We start from the raw sequence: 18,807 nt of genomic DNA, 5'->3' as shown, positions 1-18,807 counted from the left end.
ATAAAAATTACAGTTCCTGACCAAAGCGGGGAAAAATTATACTGAGCAGTTATGGCTCATGAGAAATTCCTTTGGGTCAAATGAACCCTCTAATAAGGAAATGTGAAATGGTACTTTGGTGAAATATTAAGTAAGAGATCATAAACTTCCTTTAATCCACACAAATAAGCCAAATCCTTTCACTGTGGAGCCACATAAGTCAGGGTTAATGAAACCAGATAGCATGAGAAAGATGGATATTATTTTCATATTTTTAATTGGTTAAGCAGAAACTTTTGTCTTCAAGAGATTGAGGGAGAGGAAGCAAACTGTCAGAACCTCTTGAAATGCATCATCCTTTGCTCCTATCTTCACAGAATCATGGAATTTCAGTGCTGTAAGCTATCTCAGTGATTATCTAGTCCAATCCTTGCCTGAAAAAAAGTTCCTTTGTCAACATGCCTAACAAGTGGTCAATCCAGACTTTGTCTGAAGGCCTTCCATGTGGGAGAGAGGGGAGAAAGGGGGCAAACTCACCATCTCCTTAATCATGAATAAGCCATATCTGTGAGACCCCATCACTTCTTCAGGTTGCAAACATCCACCTGAAAAGCCCTTAGCTTCCTGTACATAGGTAATAAGAAAGAGACCAGAGAGAGTTGTTAGTCACTGGAATCCGAGAAGACTAATGACATGCAATTTAAAAAGTTCTTGGAGCTCGAGAGAAAAGTGGTGGTGAAAATATAGTTTAAATGTGCAAATTAGCAAGGACAGGGAATGTGATCATGGAAGTTTCTTATGGATATCTAAGTGGCTTACAAGAAGACAAAATGTTAGGTAGATATTACAATAGAGTTAGAGAAATATGTCAGAAATAGGACAGGTGAGGAAAGGAGTAGGGTGAAAAGTAAGGAAAAGGGGGGTAAATCATATATAATTCAAAATCAAAAGCTATTACCTTAAAAGAGAAGGTTTGGGTTAGGAGACAAAGAAAAAGTCCCATTTATGTTTCATAGAATCATAAAATTTTAAAGCAGGAACTTCCAAGGTTATCTGGTCTCACTCATAGACAAATCATGAACACCATCTACAAAGTTCCTGACAGTCATCAAGCTTTCCACTTGAAGTTCTCCAGTGACAGGAAACTTGCCATCTTTCAAAATTATACAGAATATTTTTTCAACAACTCAGAAAGTTGTAACATAGTAAGTATTCAAGAAATGTTCACTTTATTAAAAAAAAATCTGCCTCCCTTTGATTTCTATTGGTTCTAGTTCTGATGTCTAGAACACAGCCGAATAAGTTTCATCCTTTTCCATATGATGACTCTTTAACTAAGGGATTCTTAATGTGGATTCAGACATTTTGGTAATTATTTCCTTTGTAACCTCACATATTTAATTTTATGCATTTAGAAATCTTATTCTGGGAAGGGGTTTCACCATATTGCCAAAGGGATCCATGACAATGAAACTGTGAAGAAACCCTGATTTAGTGATTTGAAGGTAGTGACCATGAACATGTTTTGCCCCACTACTCCCAAGTGTTCACTTTTTCAGCTACACATCCTCAGCTTCCTCAACTGATTCTCCTACCACATGGTTTCTACTTCCCTAGCTGGTATCTTAATTTACATCTATCACTTTAATAAAGAGGGTTAGAGTCAAATAATCATCTAACAAACTTTTCAAAAATCATTTGGTGGATAGATAGTGAAATTCTGCTCCTTTTGTCCTTCCACCCATGAACACAGAAAGAGAAGTAATACTATTTAAAAAGCAATACTGAAAAAAAAATCTTTCCAGCAAATTTCTCTGATAAAAGTCTCATTTTGAAGCTATTTAGGGAACTAATTCAAATTTATAAGAATAAAAGCCATTTCCAAATTGACAAATGGTCAAAGAATATGAATAGGTAATTTTCAGAGGAAGAAATCCAAGCTATCAATAACCATATAAAAATGCTTTAAATCACTAATAATTCAAGAAATGGACATTTAGAAAACTCTGAGGTACCACCTCATATTCATCAAAATTGACAAAAATGGAACATGACAAATACTAGAGGGGCTGTGGGAAAACAGGTTCTTTAATGCACTGTTCCTGAAACTATGACTTGGTCCAGTCACTCTGAAAAGTAAGTTGGAACTATTCCCAAAAAACTATTAAACTATACATAGCCTTTGACCTAGTGATACTATTAGTATGTCTATACCCCAAATATGTCAAATAACTGAACAAATTTTGGTATTTGAATATAATGAAATACTACTGTGCTGTAAAGAATGATGAAGGTTTTGGAGTAGGTGGACATGGCCAACAGAAGAATTTGTCCAGCTTGACCGTGTATGTTTAGAGCTAGTTTTCTTTCTCTTGCTTTCTGAGTGAGGAGAGAGAAAATGCAGGCCTGAAAATAAAGTAAAACTGAATTTTTTAAAAAAGTATATACACCAAAAGTGTATATACCTAAGAAATGGGGAGTTGGGTTGTATTTCCATTTATACTGAATTTCAGGAAGGAAAAGGAAAGTTCTGACTCCCCAGGTAAGTCTGAGAAGCCCATCAGGGCTCTTCTAGACTTCAAGCTTTGGTATATATTCCTGCTGTTAATGCTATTGCAGCCAGTCTCCATGGAAATGTATTCCAACACTATTCTAGAACCCTAGATCATGACAAGGCTGCTTGGTGGAGACAATTGACTTCTAGGTATGTCATGGAGGCTTTGGGGAAGGTCCTCTCCTGTCCAGTGTGTTTGGATTTGTTCACCCCACCTGTTCTTGTCCTTTCCTGTTCCCACAACTTCTGCAAACAGTGCCTGGAGCAGATCCTTCTCTGCCAGAATTGTACCCACGTGAATGGGCAGTTTTGCTGTCCAGTCTGCAGGAAAGTAAGATTAAACTTTCCTTTAACTACTTTTAACTTCAAGATAATCTTCTCACTCATATTTAATACAATGGGAAGCCTAAGAGTGTAAATTATTATTGGTCTTTTCATAAAGTTAGTAGAAACCAAAAAATGTCACCAAATTGTTTGGATTTAAACATTCCCACTAAAGTGGAGGTGTGGTACTTGGAGGAAGTAGCTCTGTGAGTAGTAGTGATGTTTGTCAAGTACCCAGATGTGTAGTTAACAGGCCTCTGAGTACAATGTTCTCCTCTAACCTAAACAGAAAGTGGGTGTAAAAGACTGAGCAGACTGAGTCACGCTGAGACCAATAATTTCCATCAGCCACACCTTTGTAGAAAGATGAGTGCAGTCATGGGCCTCTGTGCCTACTAACTACTTTTTCCTTCCCTACTTTATAAGGATTTGGAAAATAGTTTCACACTGGAATGTTAAAGATAAGGAGTTAGGGCTGCAGAGGTTGGGGATGGGGTTTGGAAATTAAATTGCATATGGCAATGAAGGTGAGCAATTTGGTTTTCCAGATGAAACAACATATAACATAAAATGGGTTTACTAAACATAAAATGGATTTCCTGCCCATGCCCTATATTAGAAGATTCTAACTCATATGTTTTCAGTGGAATCTCTATTTCCCTAAATCCTGATGGAAATTTCCAAAATATTTACATTGTCACACCTATCTCCTACAATGACCCAATACAGGGAATCTGCAGTTCTATGCTATTAATATTCAACCATGAAAATCTTCAAGGCAGAGTTGTGGGAGACAGCTGTATTGCTTATTCATAGGCCTCCTCCTTATCTTTTTAGGACTAGTAGTCTCCATCTCCTGGGCCCTTGTACTTAATAAATACTTCACTCATTCAATAAATACTTAATTTTTCTTCTCTCTACCAAATGAAAAACAATTCTCTTGTTATCCTATATGACACTCTGGCCTCATAGTTCTCAAATTATCTTGCATAGTGCCTGCCACATAGTAGGCACTATTGATTGAACTTTAGGCACCTCCATTCATCTGTTGGCACGGTCATAAAACTACTTCATCATTTAGATTTCAAATGCTGGCCCCAACCTCCTCACCAAACTCTTCCATCTTTCTACTCTGGTTAAATTTCTTTGCATTCTTTTTGACCATCTTGCAGAAATACCCAGATGTCAATACAGGAGCTCAGGAAAGGAAGATACAGTAGAAATGGAATGGGAAGAAAACTCTTTTCAGTAGATTGGAGAGACAGGAGTTGAGAAGGACCATTTTTTTTTTATATTTACAAATCATAAAGTATGTGGGCAGGATGAATACTGCTGTATTCACTCAATCTTAGATAGTACAGCTGAGGGTCCTCAAATGACCTTAAAAATGTATGTTGATTTTATTTTTAAGACAAATAAAAAGAGGCATTACTTAACATATAGGTAGCAAACACCACATAGCTTATGACACCAAAAGTGTTCACAGTCTTAGAATGATAGAGCTGGAAAGGACCTTAGAAATCATTTTGTCCCACCCTCTCATTTTAAAGGAGAAAGTGGAGGCCCAGAAAAAGTGGAGGCCCAGACAGCGGAGGCAACTTGACCAAAGCAAGGTCACACAGTTAAATAGTAGGACTGGGAATCAAAGTCCGCAGGCATTTTGACCCTTAGGCTAGTGATCCATCTCTATACCATATTACCTCCCCAGTAGCTGATAAATAGTCTTTTGTGGAAAGTATGCTCCAGTGTTGTGATGTGTAATTTTGGAAGAAGAGAGATTTTCAACTGCATTTATTTTCTGAAGTCTTGAGGCATTCTACAGGATGTAGAATGCTGGTATATTCCTTCTACTTAAGGTATACTGTATTTTGACTTTTTCAGGAAGAGATGTGGCAGAGCAAACTCATGATGTCTTTTGCGTTTTAGGTCATATATTTGAGAGGAAGGGGGACAAATGGACTGCAGAGGAACATTCTGGCAGAAAACATACTGGAAAAATTTAAAGATGAACTGGAGACTATCCATGCCAAGGAGCAAAACCAGCTGGCTCAAATGTGTGAAAAACATGGAGAAATTATGAATCTGGTATCATCTTACGTTTTCCTTTTACACAGCTGCCCAACTAATCAATCTTTAACCGGTAATTGTACTCATTCAAAGTGGTCTGATATTTGCCAGGAAATATAGGAAGACTGTACTTTCCCAAATAAACCAATTCTCCATTTCTTCTTAAAAATTTATAAGATATACCAGTACATCTTACCCATCCATCAATGTCCAGTTCGAATATCACCTCCTCCTTGAATCCTTTCCTTAATCACGATAGCTGGAGGTGACCTATCCTTCCTTGGAAGTCCCGTAATGTTTACTGTCTGAACTACCAATATGGCTCTTAGAATTTCAGAACTCCAATTCTATTCACTCCCATTCTATTCAATTCAACACACATATTTTTAACTCGGTACAAAGCACTGTGGTTCTAGGAGATAGGGATAGAAAGATGAAAAAGGTACAATCTCTGTGACCAGGGACTGTATAAACCAGGGGTGGGGAACAGTTCCCTGCAGCTTTGAGTCCACATATGGCCCTCTAGGTCCTCAACTTTGGCTCTTTGGTGACTCCAAACTTCACAGAACAAATCCTTAATAAAAGAATTTGTTCTGTAAAACTTGGACTCAGTGAAAAGTTTGCACCCAAGGACCTAGAAGGCCGCAGGTTCCCCTTCCCTGTAGACTATTAATATCTTCAGCAGAGTAGAGGCAGAATGAAAATGTGTGGGGGCAATGGGGCTGAAGCAATAATAAGAACATTATCAGAAGTGCCAAAGGGAAGTACTGAGCGAAATATTGGTCTTCTAAATGTCACATTTGCCATTTTTGTATTGAGTAACTAAACATTCATGTTTCTGACTAAAAAACCACCACCCAAGTGGGCCACCTAAGTTTGTCTGCAGCCTTTTCCCTGAAAGCAGAAGCCAAGACGGTTCTATTGCAATAATTGGGAAATCACAAAATCCTCTGCCTTTTCTCTCTGTTCCGAACACTTAGCATAGTGTCTGGAACATGCCAAGCTTTAATTAATCTTGTTGATTGATTGATTGACTCCCATTACACATAGTAAGTACGAGGCCCTTGGCAAGGAAAGAAGTCTGAGCAAATCAAGCTGTTCTTTAAGCCAGAAATTCTTTGTCAGTTAGTCTTTACACAGCTAGTTTCTGGTCATTTGTCTGTGCCCTGCTTTATCACACATAGAAAAATAAAAACTTATGTTTACAGAGAACTTCAGTGTTTATAGGAATACTTTGAGGTAGGCAGCATGGGGATGAATATCCCTATTTTACACATGCAAAAAGTGAGGTTCTGAAAGGGTAACCCACCTAAGGTCACTTGGCCAGTGGGAGACCAACGACTCCAATTTGGAGTTTCCTTACTCTAGGTCCATTATGCTTTATTGATATGACAGACCCAAATGGTCCACAGCAACATGGTAGAAATTAATTTGTCCAGTGGCCGATGGGGCAGGAAGCAGGCCAGTTAGGAGATGTGAGGTTTGGGGTTAAGGCAGGAAAGTAATTGACCTTACAATCACGATTTTCTATTAAAGTGTATTTTAGAAGAACATATTTTATTTCTTATTATTAATATAACATATTTCAACATATACAGTTGTGTACTGCTTCTCACCCATCCTGAAGACAATTGTAAGATTTTTCCAATCTTGGTTCTATAGTCAGTTCTGTTTTTTAAAAAAAGTGCAAATTGGTTGCTTAGAATTTAGAATGTATTTTCTCAAAGAAATGTCTTAAAATAGTATTTCTCAACCCATTAGCCATGGCTCTTGGAGGAAAGTAGAGTTATTGTCAAGGGTGCATACAAAGTTAGTTAAATGATTTAGTACAATAAACAATCAACCTAAAAAAGAAAAGAAAAAAAAATACTGGCCTTAGCCCATGGTGATAAAGATCACTGTAGGATTCTCACTTGAAACCTCCAAGACGGTCTGTCTCAAGTCAAGCTAGCAAACACTGCATCTCCCCACTGTTCTTTTTTCAAAAATAAAAGTTTATTATCATTTGTTTTTCCACCACCTAAATTTCTCCTAGTTATCTCCCCCCCTCTTCCTTCCCAGAGAACCATCACATTTAAAACAAAGAATATCTTTTTAAATAAAAGAAAAAGAAGAAAATAAAAACAATCAGCAAAACCAATCAAAACATCAAAAAAGTTTGAAAGTACATGCAGTGTTACATACCTGTGGACCTCTAGTCTCTGCAAATGAGTGGGGAGTTATCTTCTCATAGTTCTTTGGGGCCATGCTCAGTTTTTTTCCCTCTAATTCTGAAATATTCACTTTGAGTTAATTTGTTCCTATTCTTTCCATCTACGTTGCTGTACTATATTGTTTTCTTGATTTTACTTACTTTATCTGCATCGGTTCATTTAAGTCTATCCATGCTGCTCTGGATTTGTCATATTCACTGGCTCTTGAAGCATTGTAACATATTAGACCTACACGACTTGGCAGTAGGCAGGAGCCAAAATTAAAATAGGCTAAACTCCTTCGGTCACAGCTGGGTTAGACTAGAGACAGACTGAAGATGGTTGGTTGCTGCAGGTCACATGACAAACAGGAAAGAGTGCGTAGTGGCAACCCTACATTTTTTTGTGGGCCCTGAAATCCCTTGGCAGGCAGCAAGCCGCCTGTCGGCCGTATGTTGTGCAGGCCTGTAACATATGTACCACAATTGTTTATCCATTCCCTGAGCAAGGGGCATCTACTTAGTTTCCAGTTCTTTGCTACCACAAAAAGTGCTGCTATAAATATTTTGGTTTCAGGGAAGAAAGGTTTCAGGGAAATGTCTTCTTATCAATGTCCTCCTTGGGGGTATATACCTAGTAATACAATCTCCCCATTCTTAGGGAAAATAGTTGTGGTTAGCCTAATGTTTCAGGGTAAACTTAAATCCTAGCTTCAAAAATTTAATAACACTAAATGTTATGTAATGATTTCCTAAGACAAGGGCAGAGAGTGTCCATCGATAAGCAAATTTGTGGAACATCTTGTAGGCAGATAAAGGGATGAAGAAGAGGCCAGGAACCTATTTGCTCTGGAGTGATTCCCCATCTTCAGGCTCCCCCAATTACTTAAATCCTTATCTTAGAACTGAGCTCTACAGTGCCCAAACAGCTGCAACCCCCAGGCAGAAAAGGAGGATGCTGAATTTTAAATGCTTTCATTTGAGTGGCTGGGGGCTCAGAAATCCTTGTACACATTTTAGGGTATTAGTCTTTAAGGTGAAGAAATTAAATTGATTATGTATCATTTTATAATTGGTTCTCTACTGTAATTGATCCTATTCTGTATTACTGCCCCATTTTGTATGATTGCTCAAGCCACATTTCTTTATCTCTTTGCCTATGAACTCAGTTTAGAAGTTCAGTTCTCCTGCTAACCACTGTTCTATTCTTGCTTCAGGGAAATGTGTTATCCTTAAGGGATGCTGGTGGACTCCACAGGGAGTCTGATCTAGCATCTTTACACCACCAAGCTATCCTTCAAGGATGTCTGGTTCCTTATCAAAAGAAGTCTGGTCCACGATCCCTAACCTTACAGGTGCATTCAAACAATGAACATTTGTTAGTCACAGGAGGGAAGGAGGGAGTTGTTGCTAGCCCCTCATTCTCAATTTTCAGCCAGTCATGTTGTCCTTACTTCCATGATGATACCAGCCATGTAACCAATTACATTACTTTCCTCACCTACCCAGTTCTGTTCTTTGTTCTATGCTTATAAAAAGGAGCTGTGCCTCCTCTGGGTCATTGCTGTAACTGAGGTAGCCATTTGACCCACTGTGTTAACAGACTCATGTTCTGCTAAAAAACTGATAAAGCTCAGAATTCTGCACCTCAGTTTACCTTGATTAAGTTCCATCAAGAAAAAGGTTATTTCCAAAGTTAGCACCCCCACAGCCCAAAACCATACTTCATGCTGGCCATGCCCTATACATTGGAAAAAGCCCTGTAAATCTGCCTCTTGGTCTAAGACTTTAACCAGAAACAGTTCCTAGTCAATAAGAACAAGGGGAATAGAAGAGTGAGTCAAAGTGAAGGTAGAAAATGTTAAAAGACTGAGACTAAAAGGTAGTGGCCATTGACAAGCACATCTGCAGGGGTCTGTGTAATTGCTTCTGGGGTAAGGTGGCAAGATATTCTGATTTGGCTTGGGCAGTTTGGGTTTTTGATCACAGAATAAATAGATGTAAAGAACTGTCCTGGAAGACTACTCCAGGTTATTTTAACTTGCCACAGAGCTATAGACAAACATTAGTGATGTAACTAATATTACTTTGTAAAGCTGGTAATAAACTTGGAAACCAAAGGTTAGTGAAAATAAAAATGTAAATCTCCACACACCACCCCCAGTCCAAATTCACGGACTAACTGAAATTTATTCATGGACAGAGCCCTAGACACTCATTACCAAAGACTGACATACAGGGGTGGGAGAAGGTATATGGCTTAAACTCACATTCTGATAGGCGTCCTATAGAATGGCAGCGCTAGCCATCTTACATTTGTTGTACTATGAACCAAGACATTTCCGTCAAGTTTTTCCAGCTTAAAAGAGGCTTTCATGACAACATCCTAGGCAAGTAGTCAGCAACAGATGACTATCCCCGCTTCACAAATGGATATGAAGAATCTGAGGCCCATAGAGGCTGATGGCCTGCCCACAGCCCCCTCGCTGGTATGTGGCGAAGCTGCCACTTCAGCTTTGATCTTCTAATTCCCAAACCAGTGATTCTTCTGCCACCTCACAAGTCTGGGCAGCCCTCCATCCTTCCTGTTCAGTAACTATCATAGCACATGGTACAAAGGAAAACCTCATCTCAGGGCCACAGTCTTCCAGTCACTGATGGAATCTTTTAAGGGGAAATGGGCTCTGATTCAGAGCTGAATCAAGGATTTGATGGTGGTTTCTTTTCTCAATCTCAGATGTGCCTGAATGATGATGAACCAATATGTGCAATCTGTAAACTCTTTGGTGACCATAAGCCTCACAGGATTGCAAAAATTTCAGAAGCATATTCAGCGAGGAAAATTAGCTTTGCTGAGGATATACAGCTGGTACTTCAGAAATCTGAAAGCACAACTCAAGCAACAGAGGTAGGGGACCATGTGACTCATTTCTCTGAGCTCACAGGCACAGCCTGATCACATTTTGTTCAAGTTCAGACAAGTATTCTACTTGGGGCACCAAGGTGAGGAGAGAGGGAGGGTTAAACCCAAGGAAAGAATAACATAGCACATGCTACACAAAATGTTCTTCATCAGTTTGCTCTGAAATGTGTTAACTTTTAGATTCTGCACATTTATGTACAGAAGACCACAGATTGTAGAAAGAGCTACAGAAAATTATTGGTTAACTGTCCACTGAGTTATGCTATTTCAAATCCAAATTATCAGCCATATCTCAGCTTCTATATATGGCAATATTGTTTTTCTTGCATTCATTTATTTTTCCCTTATAAAACATTTTAAATGTAAATCTGGAGGGAATATATTGACAACAATAGAAAATAATCAAAGTTATAAATCACTAGAGAAAATTAAGTTGTCATTTGGTAACAGACACCGTGGGTCTAAGCTTTCATCCTTTATGCATCAAACTAGGTCTTATTTAGATAGCAATTTGTGCCCAGTATATCTAATTTTATCCCCATAACCCTGTGAAGTAGGAAAGGCAAGCACTCCCATTTAACAGATGAAGAAACTGAGACATAGGGAATTAAATCAATTTGTCCAGTATGACACAGTTAGATAGAATATGGCAGGACTGGGCTCTTAACCCAAGTCTTTGGACTCCAAAGCCAATTGTCTATCTCTGCCCCACCAAATGAATTTGCTTCAAGGACAAGAATTCCTAGTTATAGCTCTGTGGCAGTCAGGATTTGAATTTGGGACTCCTGACTAAAAATCTAGGTTTCTTTCTACTCTACCCTAGTTGTACTACCCTAGTTCAGTTATTCAGTAGTATCTGACTCTTCATGACCCTGTGGACCATAGCACACTCTGTCCATGGGGTTTTCTTGGCAAAGATACTGGAGGGGTTTGCCATTTCCTTCTCCAGTGGATTAAGGCAAATAAAGGTTAAATGACTTGTCCAGGGTCACACAGCTAGTAAGTATATGAGGTCAATTTGAACTCAAGTCTTCCTGACTCTAGGCCCAGCACTCTATCCACTGACTACCTAACACACTAGTGCCCTCTCCTAAATGACAAAATGAGTGATTCAGTTAGTAGGTATATTTGCTTATATTCTACAAGAAAATAAAAAGATATTTTGAAACTTGGGAACAAGGAAAGCTAGGTATTCTTCATGTCTGACTGTCCAGTGAAGGCTGTCCTAATTCTGAAAGTTTTTGACTGTGTAACCTGTATTGAGGTTTATTACATGAACACAATGATTCACTTAAGTTAATGTGCATGGTAATGTTACTCTATACACATTTTAGAATTGCAACATTATAGAGTATCAATTGGAAGGGACCTTAGGACATAGAATGTCATCATTGGAAAGGACCCAGAACACAGAATGTCAGAGCTAGAAGGCCTTAAATTCTAAACAGGGGGCTCTGAACTCAATACAATAAGCACTGGAGAGACAGTGAAGGGTTTTGTTTAGAGGAATGACATAACCCATTCTATTATTCTGGAAATAATAGTGTGAAGAATAAACTGGAGATGGAAGAGAACAGGGAAGGGAAAACCCCTGAAAGCTAGTGGGCCGCTAAATGGTGTGTGTGTGTGTCTGTGTGTGTGTATGTGTCCCTCTGTCTCAGCAGCTGAAAAGCTCTATGTATAGACTTCACCACTCACCTGAATGTTCATCAAACACTCATCATAAACTTCCAACGCTGAGCCAACCCAAACATTGTTGCATAGTCACATGCTCCAGAGCTGTTAGGGAAGAATGATCATTTCAAATAAATGAACAAACCACATACTATATTCCTGCACTGATTCCTGGGGCTCTCATTCCCATATATACCTGTTGAGCCTGCTGCATTCTGGAATTTCATCTCCAGCTGGAGAGGCAGACTGTAGTTTTAACAATTTCTCTGATCAGAGAGTTTTCAGATGTTGTTTTACACAATCACCAGAGAAGTCTTCCCACACCCCACAACAGGATTGCAGGACTTAGAGCTGGCAGGGATCTCAGAGATATAGTCCAACCCCTCATTTTACAGAAAAAGAAATCAAGACAGAGAAGAGGTGTCTTTTCTAAGGTCATCAATATCAGACCTATGATTCATACCTAGGTCCTTTGACTTTAAATCCAGTGATCCAGCCATCACACTGTGCTATCCTGGCCCCATTCCCCCAGTTTTTTTCCATTTTATAAAAAAGGATACAAGACACAGAGAGGAAATAACCTTAATTGAACCAACATTTATTAAAGGCCTACTCTAGGCTGACAGAAGAGAAAGACAAAAACAAAAGAGGCCCTGACCTCAAGGAACCTCTTTTCTACTGCAGGGAGACAGCACTTACATAGATAAGTAAAGGTAATGTGAGGTAATTCCTGTGAAAGAGTACTAACACCTTTAACTTGGGGGTGGCATCTGGGCTGAGCCTTGAATCAAGATAAAAACTGTAAGAGGCAGAGACGAGGTGGGGGTGCACTGGAGACAAGGGAGAGTCTGGCTCTTAGGTTCCATGGGAACTACCCTTGATTCCTCCTTCTTCTTCAACCTATATAACCAATCATGGCCAAATCTTGTCCTTTCTATTTCCAGGACATGTCTTTAACCCTTTGTCTTCATTCAGGTTGGCCTCTTAATTGCCCTCCCTTACTGTCTTTCCACTCAAGAAATATTCCTTAATCATGCCACTCTCCTACTTAATAAACTCCAGTGCTCCCTATTGCCTCTAGGACTAAATATAAATTAATAAAACCTTCTATTTGTCTTTTAATGCCTTTCACAGCTTAGACCCAATCTTTCTAGTTTCATTATACATGACTTCCCTTCCTGCACTCTAAGCTCCAGCCAAACTAGCCTCCCTGTTCCTCCCATTTGGCTTTCCATCGCCATCTCCGCCCACGTCTTTCCACTGGCCATTCTCCATGCCTGAAGTGTACGCCCTCCTCGCTTCCGGTTTAGAATACCTGTTTTCTTCAAAGTTCAACTTAAGTGACAACCCTTATGAGACCTTTCCTGATCTCTCCAGCTGCTAAAGTTCCCCCCTCCTCCCATGACCTGGTAGTCATTTTGCAGGTACTTATATGTGTGCATGGATTTCCCCCAAGAGAATATAAGTTTCTTGAAAAGTAGAGACTGCCATTTTTGTTTTCATATCCTGTAGCACCTAACACAGTAAACAACATATAGAAGGGCTTGATAAATGCTTACTATTGACTGATCAGACAGCTAGATCTAAGTGTCAGGGCTGATGCTCAACTCAGGTCTTTAGATTTTAAATCCAGCTTTCCATACTATGCTGTCTCTGATACTTGCTACATGTGTGGTCATTTTATTTTTCTAGGTCTTATTTTTCCTATCTATTTCCTTTCCGCACTGGGTTCTATAATTACAAAGGTGCTTCCTATGAACAGCTGCATAAATTCCAGACCCAGGTCCATGGTTCAGTTCAGAATATGAGTGTGATGTTTAAAAAAAAAAAGAATGCTAAGTTAAGGGAAACCCTTGTTAGTACTCTGAAAACAAAGAGGAAATAATTCTTAGCTGTTACTCATTCAGAATGTTTATTGAGCAGCTACTATTCAATTAAATGAACATTTTTAAATGTCTGTGCTAAATAAAGCAATATGCTAGGTATTGGAGATAGGATACAAAGACAAGATGAAGAAGTCCCTGCCTGGCCTCAAAGAGTTTATATTCTACTAGAGGAATATAACATGCACATAGATAAATTTTTGAAAAATAATAATTTCAGGAAGAAAAGAGTACCAGCATGTAAAGTGGACAAGGAGAGGCTTTGGGTAGGAGGGAGCGCCTGAGCTGAGCCTTGAAGGTTGCCAGGGATTCAAAAAGACAGAGGTGGAGAGGGAGAGCATTCTGGACACCAGGGATAGACAGTCTGTGCAAAGACAGAGACAGAAAGTCAAGTTTGGCTACAAGAAAGAACGAGTGAAAAGGAGTAATATGAAATAAGTTTGGAAATGTAAGTGAAAACCAGGTTGTTGAGGGGTTTAAAAACCAGGCTGACAAGCCTGGAAATAGGAAATTGTCATTTTGTGAGGGATCCAACGTGGAAGAAAACATGGACCCGGTTATTATGGAATTGACAATCTAGTAGAGGAGACAGATAGGGAGAAGACAAATAACCATCTTAAGAGAAAAAAATGTGAAAGTACAATAAAGGAGAAACTAAGTGCTGTGGGAGTACAGGGAGAAAGGGTTCCAGCTGAAGGAGGGTGGGAATGAAGCCTTCTTTATGAACAGACACCATTTGAGCTTGGCCTTAAAGGATAATGAGGATTTATAGCCAGGTGAGGATCGATGAGGAGGAAGATTCCATTTCTCAGGGAATCGTGTCAGCAAAGGGATGAAAATGGCAAAGTGTAGGTTGTGTTCAGGATCAAGCCAAACCAAAATCCATTCTGAATTGCCCCAAAATGAATAGGAACAATATTTTTGTCCCCATTCTCCCCAACTCCCCACTTTAGGATTTAAAGCTAGAACAGAACTTAGAAATCATAGCTCATATTTATATAGAGCTTTAATGTTTGGAAAAGTTTCCATACATTTGGCTTAGTCTTTACAAGAACCTTGTAAGTTTAGTGCTACACTTAGCCACATTTTACAAATGAGGAAACTGGCTGAGAGAGGTGATTTGCCCTGGGTCACCAAGTCTGAAATGGGATTCAAAGCAAGGGCTTCTTCCTGTGTTCAGATAGCATTTTATCTAACATGAGATTCTTTCTCCCAAAATCTGATTCAAAGGTTCTTAACCTAGAGTCTGTGAACTTGTTTGTTTTTGCTTTGCGAGGCAATAGGGGTTAAATGACTTGCCCAGGGTCACACAACCAGTGAGTATCATGTATCTGAGGTCACATTCGAACTCAGGTCCTCCTGACTCCAAGGCTGGAGCTCTATCCACTGCGCCACCTAGCTGCCCCCTGCGAACTTGTTTTTAAAAAAACAGATAACTTTCGATATATTTGGTTTCCTTTGTATTCCTATGTAATTTATTTCCATGTATTTTAAAAACATTCTGAGAAGGGGTCCATAGGCTTCATCAGACTTTCAAAGGGGTCCATGACACAAAGAAAGTTAAGGTCTCCTTTCATTTTACAAATGAATAAACTAAAGACACAGAAAAGTGAAGTGACTTTACCAAGAATACACAAGAACAGAGCCTCAAGATTAGAACTCAGATCCTCCACCTCCCCAGGGTTGGACAACAGATTTCAAGGGTCCCTTACAACACTAAAATTCTACATGCCCATAACTCAGTACCTGCACATTTTATTCCTCAAATGTTTGCTGACCAGGGCAGATACACATGGGAGCAACTCACTAAAAAAGTGTGTATGCCATTTTAACAGGAAACAGAAAAACTGATCAATGAGCTCATCACCAGCACAGCAGATACTCGAGCTATGATCGACACTATTGGAAGCAGCCTATTAAATGGTATCAAATTTAGGATTGCCACCCTGAAAAAGAAATTAGATAATGAACATTCTACCAAGTTAGAGAAATTGCAGCTTGTTGCCAGGGAACTTCAAGCCCCCAGACAGCTCTACCAGCAAATGAGAACTCTCCTAGAACAACATTTGAACGCAGTACAATTCCTTCACGAAGACAAAAAGCTCAGGACAGAAATGGAGAGACTTATGGAAGGCAACTCTCTCCCAAAGGTGCCAGGAAAAGATAACATTTCCATCAGGCACTATTTTCAAGAACTCCTCAAAGGCATGAACATTACTGATTTTGTCCTCTCTAAAACAGACCAGGTATTGGTGAATGCTGCTGAACTGTGTGAGGCCTGGAGGTCAGGGTGTTCAACACAGAGCACTTTGTCAGGAGATATTCCAGATGAGATTCTCTGCAAGACTGTATTGGGTTTGTTTCAGAAACCAAACGAAAAGGAGCCCAGCCTTCCTCGAAATCCATCTTGTTCAGCCTGTAGTCCATCCACTGCAATTAGCCCCACACAGGAAGTGATACTGGGTCAAAAGAATCAACAGTATAAGGCAATATTTAGAGCATGAAGATGAATGCTGCTTCTATCACTGCAGATGCAGTCAGAAAGACACAACTACATTAAAAAAAAAACTATTCAAGTTGTGGTTTTTTCTTCTCTTTCAACCAAGGGGCTCCACTGGGAATATAACTTCCGAGAATTTTTTTTTAATGGAAACTTCACATAGATATCTCTTCATGCTTTACTCTTGGACTGATTATGCCCCAGGTCAGCATGTGAGTACTTTCAATCTGAAAGGATTTGGGGGCTGAGCTCTTGGCTAATGAGAGGAGAAATGTAACAGAACAAAAAAGCACAGTTAAGGGTAGAGGAGTGATTATCTCTGATCACTTACCGTGGAATGTCAGTTCTTGGGTTAGACCTAAGAACAGTTTTCATTGGTTAGAAATTCTATGAACACATTTCAATCCACAGTAATGAAAGCTTTGGAGGGACCCCTGCTCATGCTTTCTCCCCTTTTGTTTCCCCCTTTCCACTGAATGAAGTAACTGCTGGGGAAGGGCTCCTTTAGGAATCTTGCTGCAGTTCTGTAGAATGGGAAGTTCTCCTCCTTCCATAACTCTTGTCAAGAGAATAAGTCTTAATTAATAGACAGCATCATAGAGTCCAAAGAGCACTACTTCTCCATTCCACTGCTGGCTTTACTATCTATGAACTTTTCTGACCTTGGGAGAAGTCAATTCTTTTCTCTGGGGCTCATCTTCTTTATCTACAAAAACACTAGAAGAATTCCAAGCTCCTTCTAGTTCTAAATTCTAGTCCACTTAAAAAAAAAAGCACCTATAAGACCGTCAGTGTATAAGGGAAAAAAAGAGGGTTCACATTTTTATAGCGGTTTCAAGTTTCCAAAGCACTTTCCTCCAAATAGCCTCGAGAGGTAGGCAGCTATCTTATAGAGGAGGATATAGAAATTTAGAAGAGGTTAAGGCACTTGCCTCCCCTCACACACATAGTTAAGAGTTAAGATAGTAAGAAGCAGAGCCAAGGCTGGAACTGGGGCCTTCTGACTCATCTAGTACCCTTTTCACTGGAGCCTCTTACTAATGTTTTCAGCATTCGGCTGGGGGTTCTATAAGGGTCTATAAAAGAAATATAAAATGTAATCCCTGCCATCCAAGAGGTTTTAAAGAAATTTTAGTTAACTGCATTTTTCAAGGATTTTTAAAAACTCGTAATTATCCATGAGAAGTAGGCTGTGTACTTCAGGAGTCCAAGAGTCCCCAGAGTGAAAGTGCAAATATGTTACCCAGGAAGGGAAAGAGTAACCCATTAATATCTACAGAAGTATTAGTACAGGGGTGAGGAACCTGAAGCCTCTGAGGCCACAGGTAGCCTTCTAGGACCTCAAGTGTGGCCTTTTGACTGAATCCAAACTTTACAGAACAAATCCCTTTAATAAAAGGATTTGTTCTGTAAAACTTGGACTCAGTCAAAAGTTGATACCCAAGGACCTAGAAGGCCTCATGTGGTCTCGAGGCCACAGGTTCCCCACCCCTGTAACAGCACCTCCACTAAAATAATTCACTATTATCTTCTCCTGGTACAGACAAATGGAGTATAAGCTCTGACATGTCCAGCCAAATTGAAAAGGCTTTGACTATGGGCCCAGGGATGGAGTGTATTTGTCATCTGTGGACCAGCCTATTGATCATCAAAAGGGCTGACAACTTTTTTGATTACAATTCATGAAACTGTGTACTGTGACATAGAGGGGTATGCACAAATTAAAGAAACTTATCAGATTAGCTAACTGAGTGTAAGGTCCAAAAGGAAGAGATTTCAGGAAAGGTAAGCCTTGATGAATAAGGAGGGAAGAAAAATCTGGAACATGACTAAGCCAGGCAAGACAGGTCTGAATGCTCAGTGGGATACCACAGTGAGTGGTCACATGCATCTTAAGGATTCCAGGAGGGCAACACACACTGGGGGGATGGGGGGGTGGAAAGGGGAGAGGAGATGGGGTATAGGGAGGGAGAAAAAGAAAACCAAAAGCAATTACTCTTGGACTGATTATGCCCCAGGTCAGCATGTAAGTACTTTCAATCTGAAAGGATTTGGGGGCTGAGCTCTTGGCTAACGAGAGGAGAAATGTAACAGAACAAAAAAGCACAGTGAAGGATAGAGGAGTGGGTTCAATGGGCTCCTACCCCATCCTCCCCTAAACTATAATTGAGTAAACTTCCATCCAGATTGCCTTCCTTTACCCATCCTTACACAACCGAGACCCTGCTGATCTTTTGGGCCAGCTGCTTCTGGCCACCCCACAATCCTATCAAGAAGGGACTAGGTAGAGATGAACAGTTAAGCATACTATTTAAAAGCAATCTTAGGCTGTGAGAGATCCTAGGCTGTGTCTGGCTTTTGGCTCTGGCCAACTTACGGCAAAATCTTGTATACCATGGGCATTCTGGTTCATCAGTGAGAAATGTGTTTGGGGCTGTCACTGGGGGCATTCCCCCAGAGAGGACCTCCACACAGCCCCATTTCTTCGGTTTGATTGGTCTTCATCATTGCACAGAGTCTCTTTCTATCAGGTTTTTTGCACAGTACACATTGTAGACTGCTAGAAGGCAAGATTGTATCTTTATCTCCTAAAGGTCTTCAAACATGACACTCCTGGACAAATTACTAAATTGGGAGTTAGGAGACTAGGGTCAAATCATTTCTCTCTGGGCCTTTGTTTCCTAATTTATAATGAGAAGGGCCTGGATTAGA

General features: G+C 39.8%; 1 protein-coding gene and 1 long non-coding RNA gene across 5 annotated transcripts in view; one reads left to right on the top strand and one right to left on the bottom strand.

The window, feature by feature from the left end:
- The window catches only part of LOC110204978 (uncharacterized), a 42,094-nt gene extending 32,209 nt beyond the window's left edge, over positions 1-9,885 (bottom strand). For all 4 annotated transcript variants that reach the window (XR_013485839.1, XR_002323479.2, XR_013485838.1 and 1 more), the window contains exons 1-2: positions 7,109-9,885; positions 517-603 (exon numbers count right to left, since the gene is read on the bottom strand). This is a non-coding gene — a long non-coding RNA (uncharacterized LOC110204978). The remainder of the gene's footprint in view (positions 1-516; positions 604-7,108) is intronic.
- LOC144456761 (E3 ubiquitin-protein ligase TRIM63-like) lies at positions 2,651-16,171 on the top strand. Its single transcript, XM_078152250.1, has 4 exons — positions 2,651-2,864; positions 4,784-4,942; positions 9,853-10,023; positions 15,431-16,171. Exons 1-4 carry the CDS (start codon positions 2,691-2,693, stop codon positions 16,097-16,099), a joined length of 1,173 nt encoding a protein of 390 aa, XP_078008376.1. The 5' UTR covers positions 2,651-2,690; the 3' UTR covers positions 16,100-16,171.
- Positions 16,172-18,807: the final 2,636 nt, after the last annotated feature.

Source organism: Phascolarctos cinereus, unplaced genomic scaffold (assembly GCF_003287225.1).
Source record: "Phascolarctos cinereus isolate Bilbo 61053 unplaced genomic scaffold, phaCin_HiC Scaffold_4;HRSCAF=312, whole genome shotgun sequence".
NCBI classification, from domain to species: domain Eukaryota; kingdom Metazoa; phylum Chordata; class Mammalia; order Diprotodontia; family Phascolarctidae; genus Phascolarctos; species Phascolarctos cinereus.
This window is presented reverse-complemented; position numbering and strand designations above follow the sequence as displayed.

Bases quoted from the DNA above. Each gene is read 5' to 3' on its own strand.
- LOC144456761 (XM_078152250.1), top strand. From the start codon at position 2,691: ATGGAGGCTTTGGGGAAGGTCCTCTCCTGTCCAGTGTGTTTGGATTTG. The intron at 4,943-9,852 runs GTATCATCTTAC...TCTCAATCTCAG, and splicing joins ATGGAGAAATTATGAATCTG to ATGTGCCTGAATGATGATGA. The intron at 10,024-15,430 runs GTAGGGGACCAT...CCATTTTAACAG, and splicing joins GCACAACTCAAGCAACAGAG to GAAACAGAAAAACTGATCAA.